Source organism: Chiloscyllium plagiosum, unplaced genomic scaffold (genome assembly GCF_037043375.1).
Source record: "Chiloscyllium plagiosum isolate Xiang-an unplaced genomic scaffold, Cpla_swu_hap1 HiC_scaffold_21, whole genome shotgun sequence".
In the NCBI taxonomy this organism is placed as follows: domain Eukaryota; kingdom Metazoa; phylum Chordata; class Chondrichthyes; order Orectolobiformes; family Hemiscylliidae; genus Chiloscyllium; species Chiloscyllium plagiosum.
The window spans coordinates 24,911,638-24,926,577 of record NW_028270159.1 but is presented as its reverse complement, the minus strand read 5'-3'; the positions used below and the strand labels follow the sequence as shown (position 1 = coordinate 24,926,577).

The window sequence follows — 14,940 nt, the reverse complement described above, 5'->3', positions numbered from 1 at the left end:
CTGAACACATTTGAAAGTAAAGTCACCACTGAGAGAAGACTGGTTGTGGTTTAACCATCTTAGGTGAGGGGACAGGTTGAGAAGGGGAGTCCGTCAGGGTAACCTCAGCCAGCGCAAGAATTGGACCACACTGTTGGCAGTACTCTGCATCACAAACCAACAGAACACTCAACTGAGCTAACCAATCCCACTCTAAACGTATTAAGGTATACACCAGTGTGCAGGAAGAAACTATTTTGCTACACAGCTCTAATATCAGTTTTGTAGTTGTGAATAGCAGACATCTCGACAAATTCTCTCCCCACTATCAGGTATTCCTGAATGTAAAATGCAAAACATAAGGTTTCTTTTATTTAGATTTTCAAAATCTGCTCTAAGCTTACTGTCAATACTAATGAATATGACTTTTAGTCTAAGTGCCAGACTGCTCATTTGACATTGCTAGCCTATTCGTCAATATACCATGCAAAAAAGTCAAGGATAATTGCACATAGCATTATATCATGGCTATCTAGATCTTTCACTATTGTATGATTCAGCTAATGAACTCAGCAATTTGTGCTGTTGAGTTCAGTTTTCACAGTGCCAATATACTCAAATATATCATGTGTGATTCCCCTGTTCAAGAAGGGGAGTAGGGACAATCCTGGTAATTATAGACCAGTAAGCCTTACTTCAGTTGTTGGTAAAATGTTGGAAAAGGTTATAAGAGATAGGATTTATAATCATCTAGAAAATAATAATTTGATTAGGGATAGTCAGCACAGTTTTGTGAAGGGTAGGTCGTGTCTCACAAACCTTATTGAGTTCTTTGAGAAGGTGACCAAACAGGTAGATGAGAGTAAACCGGTTGATGTGGTGTATATAGATTTCAGCAAGGCATTCGATAAGGTTCCCCACAGTAGGCTCTTGTACAAAATGCAGAGGAATGGGATTGTGGGAGATATAGCAGTTTGGATCAGTAATTGGCTTGCTGAAAGAAGACAGAAGGTGGTGATTGATGAGAAATGTTCATCCTGGAGTCCAGTTGCCAGTGGTGTACCGCAAGGGTCGGTGTTGGGTCCACTGCTGTTTGTCATTTTTATAAACGACCTGGATGAGGGCGTAGAAGGGTGGGTTAGTAAATTTGCAGATGACACCAAGGTTGGTGGAGTTGTGGATAGTGAAGAAGGATGTTGTAGGTTACAGAGAGACATAGATAAGCTGCAGAGCTGGGCTGATAGGTGGCAAACGGCGTTTAATGCGGACAAGTGTGAGGTGATTCACTTTGGTCGGAGTAACCGGAATGCAAAGTACTGGGCTAATAGTAAGATTCTTGGTAGCGTAGATGAGCAGAGAGATCTCGGTGTCCAGGTACACAGATCCTTGAAAGTTGCCACCCAGGATGACAGGGTTGTTAATAAGGCATACAGTGTTTTAGCTTTTATTAATAGAGGGATCGAGTTCGGAACCATGAGGTTATGCTACAGCTGTACAAAACTCTAGTGCGGCCACACTAGGAGTATTGTGTACAGTTCTGGTCACTGCATCATAAGAAGGATGTGGAAGCTTTGGAAAGGGTGCAGAGGAGATTTACTAGGATGTTGCCTGGTATGGAGAGAAGGTCTTACAAGGAAAGGCTGAGGGACTTGAGGCTGTTTACGTTAGAGAGAAGGTTGAGAGGTGACTTAATAGAGACATATAAGATAATCAGAGGGTTAGATAGGGTGGACAGGGAGAGCCTCTTTCCAAGAATGGTTACGGCGAGCACGAGGGGGCATGGCTTTAAATTGAGGGGTGATAGATATAGGACAGATGTCAGAGGTAGTTTCTTTACACAGAGAGTATTAAGGGTATGGAATGCTTTGCCTGCAACGGTAGTAGATTCGCCAACTTTAAGTATATTTAAGTCATCATTGGACAAGCACATGGAGTAGTGTAGGTTAGATGGGCTCCAGATTGGTATGACAGGTCGGCGCAACATCGAGGGCCGAAGAGCCTGCACTGCGTTGTAATATTCTATAAACTTATGAACAGATTTAGGACATGCTTTCAGTCCTGAAAATTTGAAGGATAAGAAGTCTCAAGGATTGGTGCAACAAATGAAATTAGCTGTTTCATGTTACTGCTGTGTAGTCATAACATGAGTGGTGTTTTCCACTAAGGTTGTTGCATTTAAGCCAAAGAGATAAGCCTATCACACAAACAAGTAATATGGTATGTGAAATTGAGTGTGATGACAGGTCTGTAGGCCAAACCTTCCAAAGAATAGTTATTTCAGAAATAATCCTGATTATGGAAAGATTCACACTGACAATCAATTTTAAATTGTCAGTTGGGCTTGCAATATGGTGCACAAGTGCGCTGGAAGCTATGTATACAAGTACACATTGCACCAGTTTCAACTCAACGGAATAGGCGACAGCTTATGTTTCATTCAGACTCCACCTGCTAGTTTAAAATTTTAACCAAGCTTAACAATTAATTGCCACTCATCATCTGTTGCATTCCTTCATGGCAAAGCGTTTACCAGAGTCCAACTGTTCAAGAATCAGCACCCTCTTCTAACAGCGTAAACTATGTTTTCCCTTTACATTGCTATTTCTTGCAAAATGTCCTAATGAGTACAAGACAAAACATGCCTTTTTCAGCAATATTTAACTTCCTTTTTTGGGCATATACTACACCATAAAACTAGCTAAGAAAGACTAAGGAGGAAAGAAGAAAAAAGTCCAAACTAAACATCTTAAACAATTTGGAAAAACTGTTATAATCTATAGGACTATTCAGTCAGTCTAAATTCCTAGCTTGGGACCACGTGCAACAATGTTAAATTCAAAATTCTTCATAATTGAGTTTGCAATTTAGATTGAAGAGGAAATGAAGAAGAATTCTTTATTTCAGGGGATGTGAGCTTTGCTGGTTGGGCCAGCATTTATTGCCTATGATGTTGGCAAGCTGTCTTCTTGAACCACTACAGTCCATTTGGTGTACATACCCCACAATGCAGTTAGGGTGGCAGTTTTCGGACAATCAAGGAAGGGGAATATAGTTCCATATCAGATAGTGAAAAACTGGAGGGGGATCATGCATGAGGCGGTGTTACAATGCATCTGCTGCCCTTGTACTTTTAGATGGAAATGGTCATGAATTTGGAACATACTAGAGGGACTGAATGCTTAAGGGTGCAGTGCCAACCAAGTGGGATGCTTTGTCCTGGATGGTGTCAAACTTTGAGTGTTGCTGGAGATCAACTCATCCAGGCAACTGGAGAGTATTCCATCACATTTCTGATATGTGTCTTGTAGTTGGTGGACAGGCTTTGGGAGAATCAGATGAGTTACCTACTGCAGGATTCCTCACCTCCGACCTGCTCTTGCAACCAAAGTTGGGGTTGTGACTATAAGCAAAGCAAGTAGGGAGATCCAGAATGTCGAACAGGTTTGCGATTCGACTGATTGTAGCACTCTCTGGTACCAAGAGTCATTCAAGCGGAGGAAGAAAAGAAATATACTTGTAATTGGGGATAGGGTAGTCAGGGGAATAGACAACTGTTCTCTGTGGTCAGGACTGAGAGTCCAGTGGCTGTTGCCTATCTAGTGCCCAGGTTCAGGATATTTCATCAGTGCCACAGAGGAACTTGGAAGAGGGGATAAAGATCCAATTGTTGTGGTCCACGAAGGTAACAATGACTTCACCTCCCATACCATCTACAACCTCATCACCTCTGGGGATCTCCCATCCACAGCTTCCAACCTCATCATCCACGAACCCCGCAGCACCTGATTCTACCTCCAACTGAAGGGTTAGAAACTCGACTTCCCCAGTAAACCCATTGTCTCAGCCTGCTCCTGCTCCACTGAACTTATCTCTGCATACCTCGACACCATCCTGTCCCCTAGTCCAGGAACTCCCCACCTACGTTCAGGATACCGCTCACGCACTTCACCTTCTCCAAGACTTTCATTTCTCTGGTCCCCTGCGCCTTATCTTCACTATGGACATCAAGTCTCTGTACACATCTATCCACCATGCGAAGCCCTCCAAGCCCTCCGTTTTTTCCTCTCATGCCATCCCAACCAGCACTCTTCCAGTCACACACTCATCAGGTGGAGCCTGAACTGGTCCTCGTCCTTAACAACTTCTCCTTTTAATCTGCCCACTTCCTCCAAACCAAACGGATAGCCATGGGCATCCAGATGGGCCCAGCTATGCTTGACTCTTGGTCGGGTATGTGAAACAGTCCATCTTCTACAGTTATGCCGATACCATCCCCCCACCTTTTCCTCTGCTTCACTGATGACTGCATCTGCGCTACCTCGTGCTCCCACAAGGAGGTTGAACAGTTCATCAACTTCATTAACAACTTTCACCCTGATCTCAAATTCACCTGGACCATCTTGGACACGTCCCTCCACTTGGACACATCCCTCCCCTTCCTGGACCTGTCCATTTCCCACAGACTCCCACAGTTACCTGGACTTCGCCTCCAGTAAAAGCTCCATCCCTTATTCTCAACTCCTCCGCCTCTGCCACATCTGTTCCCAGGATGAACAATTCCACCACAGAAAATCCCAAATAGCCTCCTTCTGTAAAGACTGCAATTTCCCCTCCAGCACATCACCTCCACTTCTCACACCTCTGCCCTTGAACCCCATCCCTCCCATTGCAACAAGTCCAAGGACAGACCCCCCTGGTCCTCATCTTCCACCCCACCAACCTCCATATACATTGCATCATCCTCTGCCACCTACAAACAGACCCCACCACTAGGAATACATTTCCCTCCCCATCCCTATCAGTGTTTCAGAGAGACCATTCACTCCCGACTCCCTTGTCAGATCCATGCCCCTCACCAGCCTCACCACTCCCAGCACCTTCCCCTGCCACCACAGGAACTGCAAAGCCTGCGCCCACACCTCCCCCCATCTCCGTCCAAGGCCCAAAAGGATCCTTCCACATCTAACAGTAATTTACCTAAACCTCCACTAATGTCATCTCCCATATCCATTGCACCCAATGTGATCTCCTCTACATCGGGGAGACAGGACGCCAACTTGCGGATCATTTCAAAGAACATCTCTGGGATGCCTGCATCAACTAACCCCTCTGCCCCATGGCTGAACACTTCAACTCTCCTCCCACTCCAACTAAGACATGCAGGTCCGGGGCCTCCACCATCATCGAACCCTAACCACCCGACACCTGTCGGATTTCAACAGTTTCCTCATGTCCTCTCTCCCCACCTTATCCCAGTCCGAAGCCTCAAACTCAGCACTGCCCTCTTGACCTGTCCATCGTCTTTCCCATCTATACGCTCCACCCTCCTTTCCGACCTATTGCCTTCTCCCCCACCTTCATCTACCTATTGGATTCTCAGCTGCCCACCCCCATCCCCACACCACCCATCCATTTATCTCTGAGCCCCCCCGTCGACAAGCTTCATTGCTGAAGAAGGGCTTACACCTCAAACGTGGATTCTCCTGCTCCTCTGATGCTGCCGGACCTGCTGTGCTTTACCAGCAGCACACTCTTGACTCAGTATGTAGACAGGCCAACAAGGGTCGAGGCCACATTAGATTTGGTACTGGCTAAAGAACCCAGCCAGGTGTTACATCTGGAGGTAAGTGAGCACTTTGGTGATAGTGACCATAATTTGGTTACATTTACTTTAGTGATGGAAAGGGATAGGTATATACCACAGGGCAAGAATTATAACTGGGGGAAAAGGCAATTATGATGCGATTAGGCAACATTTAGGATGCATAGGATGGGAAAGGAAACTGCAGAGGATGGGCACAATTGAAATGTGCACACTGTTCGAAGAACAGCTACTGCATGTCCTTGATAAGTATCTACCTGTCAGGCAGGGAGGAAGTAGTCGAGCGTGGGAACTGTGGTTTACTAAGAAGTTGAAGTTCTTGTCAAGAGGAAGGAGGCTCATATAAATAGGAGACATGAATGCTTAGTTAGGACACTTAAGAGTTAGACGCAAACCAGGAAGGACTGAAAGAGAGAGCTAAGAAGAGCCAGGAGGGGACATGAGAAGTCTTTGGCAGGTAGGATCAAGAAAAGCTTTCTCTAAGTATATCAGGAATAAAATTCGGGCTTGTTAAGGCCAGTAGTGGGAAGTTTTGCATGGAGTCCAAAGAGATAGGACAGGCCCTAAATTGATATTTTTCGTCAATATCCGCACAGGAAAAAGACACCATTGTCGAGGAGAATACTGAGATACAGGCTATTAGACGAGATGGGATTGAGGTTCATAAGGAGGTGGTGTTAGCAATTCTGGAAAGTATGAAAATGGATACTGCGCTGGATGGGAATTGTCCTAGTATTGTCTGGGAAGCTAGGGAGGAGATTGCAGAAACTTTGGCATTGATCTTTATGTTGTCATTGTTTACAGGAATAGTGCCAGAAGACTGGAGGATAGCAAATGTTGTCCCCTTGTTCAAGGGGAGTAGAGACAACCTTGGTAATTATAGATCAGTAAGCCTTACTTCAGTTGTGGGGAAAGTGTTGGAAAGGATTATAAGAGATAGGATTTATAATTACCTAGAAAGGAATAATTTGATTAGAGATAGTCAACGTGATTTTGTGAAGGGTAGGTCGTGCCTCACAAACCTTATTGAGTTCTTCGAGGAGGTGACCAAACAGGTGAATGAGGGTAAAGCGGTTGATGTGCTGTATATGAATTTCAGTAAAGCTTTTGATAAGTTTCCCCACAGAGGCATGGGAGTGAGGGTGATTTAACTGTTTGGATCAGAAATTGGCTAGCTGAAAGACGACAGAGGGTGGTGATTGATGGAAAATGTTCATCCTGGAGTTCAGTTACTTGTGGTGTACCACAAGGATCTGTTCTGGGGCCACTGCTACTTGTCATTTTTATAAGTGACCTAGATGAGAGTGTAGAAGGATGGACTAGTGAATTTGCAGTTGACAAAAGTTGGTGGAGTTGTGGACAGTGCAGAAGGATGTTGCAGGTTACAGAGGAACATAGATAAGCTGCTGGGCTGGGCTGAGAGATGGCAAATGGAGTTTAATGTGGAGAAGTACGAGGTAATTCACTTTGGAAGGAGTAACAGGAATGCAGAGTACTGGGCTAAGGGTAAGATTCTTGGTAGTGCGGATGAGCAAAGGGATCTCAATGTCCATTGCATAAATCCCTGAGAGTTGCTACCCAGGTTGATAGGGTGAATAAGGAGGTGAACCGTGTGTTAGCTTTTATTGGTAGAGGGATTGGCTTTCGGAACCATGAGGTCTCATTGCAACTGTACAAAATTCTGGTGTGGCCACACTTGAGTATTGAATACAGTACTGGTCACTGCATTATACGAAGGACGTAGAAGCACTGAAAGGGTGTAGAGGAAATCTACCAGAATGTTGCCTGGAATGGAGGGAAGGTCTTATGAGGAAAGGCAGACGAACTTGACGCTGTTTTCGTTAGAAAGAAGAAGGTTAAGAGGTGACTTAAAAGAGATATACAAGACACTCAGAGGATTGGATAAGGTGGACAATGAGAGCCTTATTACTCAGATGGTGATGGCTAGCACGAGGGGACAATGCTTTAAACCAAGGGGTGACAGATATAACACAGATGTCAGAGGTAGGTTCTTTACTGGGAGAGTAGCAAGGGCGTGTAATGCCCTGTATACAACAGTAGTAGACTTGCCAACTTTAAGGGCATTTAAACGGTAATTGGATAAATATATGGATGATAATGGAATAGTGTAAGTTAAATGGGCTTCAGATTGTTGCGCCAACCTGTGAAACATCAAGGGCCAAAGGGCCTGTACTGTGCTGTATTGTTCTATATTTCAAAGCTTCCTACAAAATCACCTGATAACATCTTGCTTTGTTTTAGACCTTGCTGGGGCTGTTTTGAACAATGACTTACTTGGAGAGATGCTGGATTTACCTGGATCAGTTTAAGGAATGCATGCTAAGAGTGTTCTCTCTAATATTCTTGCCACGCATGGGTATCAGAGGTCCGTGCGGCCTGTAGTGACTTTGCCTCTATTGAATGCTAATGTCAATTGCCATGTATGAAGATTGGAGTGGCTGCACATGCACACAACCATGCAGCTTAAAAGGAATGTTGCTGCTAAAAACAGAGTTCATGGTGCAACCGATGTGATCACTTGAAAAAGTGACTGAAGGAACATCAAGATTGTATTTCCTGAGGAAAGCAAGATTACAGAGAAAATCATACATTATTAGTGATTTGACTGTACATGCCAGGACATCTGAACATCAGACTCTAAAACAACCTGCACTTTATCCTTTTACCTTCAAGAATAACTTATTGGTAAGAATGTACTTTCTTTCAGAAAACCTATCTCTGCAGAGATTTTATTTTACACTTTCCCTAACAAGTGGATATGTGTGTTCATGATTTGGGAATATTTACTAGGATAAACATTTACACTTCTACATTACTGACCCTTTGGCCCTGATGGATGTTAACCAACTATTGTAGCTCTATTGAATAAGTTTGTTTTGATGATAAACCAATGGTTGTATTTATTAAGAAACCTGGTTGATAGATCTTATTAGTTAAAATCTTGTATTTAATTGGTCATCTTAATACTGGATAAAATATTTCTATTATGTTGCAACCTGTGGAATAGTGAGTCAAAGGCAACAGTGCATTCCTCCAAATTTGTTTGTCACAATATTTCAATTCTGAAACCACACTGGGATTCAGGATATATGGATTCAGCCAAAATCTGGATTCTGACAAGAGTGATATGGCCTAAGCTTCCCACAATGTTCAATAAGGAGATGCCTGGATGCATTTGCAATTTCTGTAGTTGCTTTGATCTTGCACAGGATCCCAATCTCGACATCACACAAGACTGAGACTGCCTCTCCTTCCAAAAAACAGAAAGGTTTATGCAGGAGAGCTACTTTCCAGTTGTTGTTGATCAGTTCAGACTCAGTTCCTGAAGTTTTGCCCATTGCGTTTGCGACAATAAATTTGCTGAATTCCATCAGTGTGGGTTTAATAAGCTGGCCTTCTCTGGTATCCAGAGCTTCCTGGGTGACAATGTTCTACGTATAACTCATACCCACTCCAACTGTTCACTGCAATTGATGACCTCCCATACCTTTGTTTTCAAAGCAGCCATTTTCTTTGTGGATGTACCTGTTGTCTGTTTTATCCTTTCATTCATGCCCCTGGAATTCTCTATATCAGAGGATATCTGGAGGTTCTAGCTGAGTTGTAACAGATATCATTTGTGCACCATCTAGCAGTTGATAGACTTGATGGTGAGCAGCTCTGAGTACATTCGGAGTTGTATTGCTCAGATTTCTCTTGTGCTTAATGAAAATAGGTCACTTTGCTTTAATGACAGATCTTGTTACAATGATATTAAACTTGAACCAACAATTTTGCCCTCTTTCTTTCCATTCGTTGAGAATATGGTATTCCGGATTATGATCATATTTTGCTTCTGCACTCAATATAGATTTTCTACAACGCCAATTCAATCAAGTGACAAGAACTCAAGGTCTACATCCACTCCTCTGTTGAAGTCACTCAGTAGGTTCAAGATAATTTGGGTATTCTGCTGATATCAAAGTCAATCTCTTCACAGAATTGATCTTTCACCTACCCAATGGAGATTAACTGGCTTTGCTGAAGTTGAGAGGTAAATGGAGAGAACATGTTCTGAACCATGTGGGGGTTTCTATCAATGAGAGTAGTGAGTTCCTTATAATGAAGCCTGCAGTTTTCATGGTTTCTTTAGAAGTCTTCTCCTGACAATGAATGTGTAATATTTTAATTTAGTGATCCACTGAGCTTGGTCTCTTGAAGGAATGCTATGTCCATCTTCAACCTGGCAATTTCCATGTCAATTACAGCTGTCTTTCTCACATAACCGATTAGTTCCAATCACCTGTCATTCCCTTGCACATAATCCTGACATCCAGTTTATTCCACCTTGTTCAATGGATTCCATCCACTTGCTCAGCAGACATTTGAAGCATCCATTGAGCAGATATGCCACAGCATGTCAGCACCTTACTAGTCACAAGCTGCTTGACTTGAGGTGTGTGATGGCTGACCAATAAGACATAATTATCCCTCCCACCAGAGACACAGTGTGTAGTACCATGTTTTTTATACTAATCAAGATGGGCTTACACTATAATTGTTGTCTCCCATGTTATGCTAATAGTCTGCAGAGAAACTTCAATGTTTTCTCCAGGAGTCCTCTCTGGAGGACCCGGACTGGCAAAGAGTCTGTATATCACTGTTGACATTACCAATAGAATCCAAAGCACTATTTTTGGCACCATCTTGTGTGTTGCAATGGCTTGAAAGATAATATATTTAGATACCAGTCTGCCTTTGCTTCCCACTGTCCACCTCCAAAACAAAGAGGAGGGACTTACCAATGGAAAAACTACCAATAGCAGCAGGAGATTCCCTCATTTTTTCCCTTTCCTGTTGGTATTAGCCAGTGGTGAGGGCTAACACTTAGAAACAAACTAGCTAACAAAACTGGAAAGTATGTTAATGCTCTTCACCTAGACAACAGTTGTATCATATCAACATAACCATAAAATAATGCTACATATAAAAATATCTCACTACAGGGAGTTCTTACATTTTGAAACTAAACAACCTCAAGGAAGACTCAATTAAAACAGGTCAACAAATGGTGTCTTACAAACACAAAGTTGTTCCAGAACAGGAAAATTTAGAAAATTTAGCATGTCAATGAAGTTCAATTCAAAAGGGTACAGAAATAAATAAATTACAAATTCCCAACTGTCTTATGGAAAAAGGTTATATTCTTGTAGTCACTAATGGATAAGGTAGCTTTATCGTTTACATTAATCAGGCAATGACCATCTTCAACTGGAGAAAATCTAACAGCTCTTCTAATAGCATTACAGTTGCTGAATCCAATAGTATCAAAATCCTGAGATTGAATTCACCCAGAGATTTAACTACTGTGGCTACAACTGCAGATCAGAGGCTAGGTGTTCTACAACGTGTAACTCAATTCCTGAAACCTCAAAGCTTGTTCACGATCTACAAGTATCAAGCAAGGAGTGCATGGGAATACTCGCCACTCACCTGGAGAAATGCAGTGCTAACAACACTGAAGAAGTTTAATTTGTTTATACAGAGAGGAGCTTGTGTGTGGAATCAGCTCAGAGGAAGTGGTAGATGCAATTACAACATTTAAAAGACAAGAATATGAATAGGAAGGATTGGGAGGGAAATGGGCCAAACGCAGACAAGTGTTTAGTTTGGGAATATGGTCGACACGGACTAGTTAGATCAAAGGGTCTGTTTCAATGCTGGAGGACTCCATGACCATCTAGGTAAAGGCAACCTGCTTAATCAGAGCCCCATGCACCACCTTAAACATTCATTCCATCCACCAGTGGCAGTAGCGTGTACCATTTAGAAGGTGCACTGCTGCAATTCATCAAGGCTTTTTCAATAGCACTTTCCAAACCCTTGACTTCTACCATCTAATAGGACAAAGGCACATGTCTGAGGATGACACAATCTACAAGTTCTACACCAAGCCATGTCAAAGTCCTGATGTGAATTTGCAGCAATTCAAGCAGTTGGCTCAGCAACATTAAAACTTGCTGATTTTTCATTTTTTAAAAATCATTTTTAGCATCTTTAAAAACATAGATCACAAACAAATTGCTAACTGTTTTTGAGGCCAGTCCTGGAAGTTAACTGCAGGTTGGTTCTTATTCCAAGTACCCTGGAGAGGCTCAATCCTCAAACGAATGGCAGATTCTTTGACCTTAACAGGGCCTCACAGGGAGCTTTGGTGTCCATTAGTACAACAGAGAAAATGAATAAAAATCAGAAAGAGAAAAGTTTAGAATTAAATTTATATTCCTCAAACTATTAGAAGCTATCTCCATGTATTGCTGTCTTCAGAAATTCAGCAAGATGCATGTGCCTGAGAGATTACGGATTATGGAGATTGCTTAGTGACCTGGCTAGTAATAGCTCATTTATTTATTTTTCCTTTTGATTTGTCCCTTAACTGTGTCTGCTGTCTGTCTTTGAATTGTGGCTAGAATTGAACAAGATTAGGTTAAAACATGGACATCAGTGAGATTTCCTTGTTGCTAACTTTGCTCTGCTAAAGCTACTGTATTGTTAAATCTCTAGTTTAAGTTATAAACCTGTTGCCTGGTATTGGTTAAGTACAAAGTCTGGTACTGGTCATTCAAGAAGTCTGCTTAGGAACCATTGTGTCAATTTTGAAGATTACAGAATGTTTCAATTTTACTGCGTTGCAAATACAGGGACAGTACCAGCTCCACATGGACAATAATGAATAGACAATAAATGTTAACTTTATCACCAAAGCCCAGGACCTATGAACAAATGAAAAATACTTTGAAATTGGTCAAAAAAATTGGTTTCAGTCAAACTTTTCACAGTTCCTTCCTGCAAATTTGAGAGATTAATTATTGTGAACTCAATTCTAACCTAACAAGTAACTGGTAGCATTACTATACCTTCATAATCACAACGGCCTGTAGGAAACACACCAGTAGCTGACAGATAGACCAGGAGGACGCTATTTCCAGGCAGCTCCTGAAAGTGGAAGTACAAATATCACTGAAATATCATGCAGTATTATTTTCTTTAAACCCTATTCTTTTCCTTTTTAATGGGAATGCAAATTTCCAAATGAATAGATCGGCATCTGCTGCTGGTCTGCGGCAGTACATATGCACATAAGAACTATGAGCAGGAGAAGGCAATTTAACCCAAGCCTGCTCTGCCATTCAGTATAATCATGGCTGATCTCAACTCACCCTCAACTCTACTTTCCTGCCCACTCCCCATAACCCTTCAACCCATTATTCATTACAAATCTGTCTATCTCCTCAAATTTATTCCTGGCATCCACCACACTCTGGGGCAGTGAATTGCACAGATCCATGACCCTTTGAGAGAAGTGATGTCTTCTCATCTGAGATTCAAACCTACTATCCCTTATCCTAAAACTATGACCTCTCTTTCGAGATTGCCCCAAAAAATGAAACAATATCTACTTTGTAAATCTCCATTAGCATCTTTTGTCTTATCTCAAGCAGATCTCCTCTCATTCTTCTAAACTCCAGACAATATAGGCCTAAACTGCTCAATCTCTCTTAATAAAGACAAACCTCTCATCTCTGGAATCAGACTCGTGAACTTCCTCTGAACTACACTCAACACTACATTCCTCGTCAAGTACTATTTAAATTGCAAAATCCTTAGATTTTAGATTTTAAAAAAGGACTTGCTTTACTGTAAAATAAATTAACTCGGTGATTTGAATCAGGGATATTCAAGGTTTTTGCTTTGTGAGCCTCTTGACTGTACAGCATCTAATTTCGAGAGCAATAAGGTTTACCTTCAAGTTCTCATTAGTATGGATGCCTTAAGCTGCTGACACAACGGTTCTAAGAATAGCCCTTTCCACATCTCCAAGTCCACAGAATCCCAAAAGGGCAAATTAACATTTGAGAAACAAACACCAAAGGAATTGACTTCCATGTTAGATTTATTACTGATGAGTAGAAAGTGAGGACTGTAGATGCTGGGGATCAGAGTCAAGAGTGTGATGAATAGGAATTCCTGATGAAGAGCTTACACCCGAAACGTCGATTCTTCTGCTTCTCGGATGCTGCCTGACCTGCCGTGCTTTTCCAGCACCATACTCTCGACTTTATTACTGATGATCTTACATTTATAACCCCAAGTCTGGATTACCCGGAAAATGAAAACATCCCCTCTTTGTCTATCCTAATAGACCTTTATTACTGAAAGAGTTAAGTCATTTCAGTTAGAAATTTATGTTGTTAGGATAAAATGTGAACACAGCTGAAGAAAAGCAGATGTACAGATACAAGATAAGGAATCAGACCGAGTAAAGAGTCAGGCAATGGAGTGGGCGAAAGAAACAATAGACAGCCTAGACTGCTTAACCAGCAGGATAAGAGGGACTTAGGATGGATAAAGAGCAATGCCCTTTGATAGTGTAAACTTCAGAACTTTAATAAAAGGTTCATACATTAAAAGAAGCAACAATAACTCTGTATAGAATAAACTATTGAAAGGATAAGGACAAACTTATACAGGAATAGAATGCAGAGTCTGTCAGGCGGATGGACGTGTACAGGGACTGGATGTTCATTGTGAAAAATGAGGTGTTGGGGGCTGGGGACATGAAAGCCATGGAGGAGGTGGAGGGCGTGGGTGGTGTCCCTAATGTATATGGGGAGTTCCTAGACCAAGAGCGTCAGAACAGAGTCAAGATATGAGGTGATACGTTTGGAGGGGCAGGAGCAGGCAGAGATGACGGGTCAAGCGGGGCAGTCCGGTTTGTGAATTTCAGGTAAGAGGTAGAACCAGGTGGTGCAGAGTTCTGGGACTATGAGGTTGGAGGCTGTGGATGGGAGTTCCCCAGTGGTGATGAGGTTGTGGATGGTCTGTGAGATGATGGTTTGGTGATGGGAGATGAAGTCATGTTCGAGGGGGCAGTAGGAAGAGATGTCCGTGAGTTGGCGCCTAGCTTCAGCGGTGTAGAGTTTGGTGTCCCAAACTACCACTGTGCTCCCCCCACCGCGCCCCCATCTGCAGTGGGGGCTGTTTCCCAGGCCGCCCAATGCCTCTTCTTCACCATGGACATCCAGTCCCTGTACACATCCACCCGCCATGGCAAAGGCCTCCAAGCCCTCAGTTTCTTCCTCACCTGCCAACCCAACAAGTACCCCTCCACTGACACTCATTTGATTGGCAGAGCTGGTCCTCAACCTCAACAACTTCTTAGAACATAGAACAGTACAGCACAGAACAAGCACTTCAGCCCACGATGTTGTGCCAACCATTGATCCTCATGTATGCACCCTCAAATTTCTGTGACCATAGGCATGTCCAGCAGTCTCTTAAATGTCCCCAATGACCTT

The 14,940-nt window shown here is 42.6% G+C and overlaps 1 protein-coding gene across 3 annotated transcripts in view; it reads right to left on the bottom strand.

The window, feature by feature from the left end:
• The window catches only part of scai (suppressor of cancer cell invasion), a 199,361-nt gene that overhangs the window by 39,345 nt on the left and 145,076 nt on the right, over positions 1–14,940 (bottom strand). For all 3 annotated transcript variants that reach the window (XM_087998426.1, XM_087998425.1, XM_087998427.1), the window contains one exon: positions 12,499–12,577. In XM_087998426.1, the coding sequence (XP_087854552.1) occupies positions 12,499–12,577 (79 nt within the window). The remainder of the gene's footprint in view (positions 1–12,498; positions 12,578–14,940) is intronic.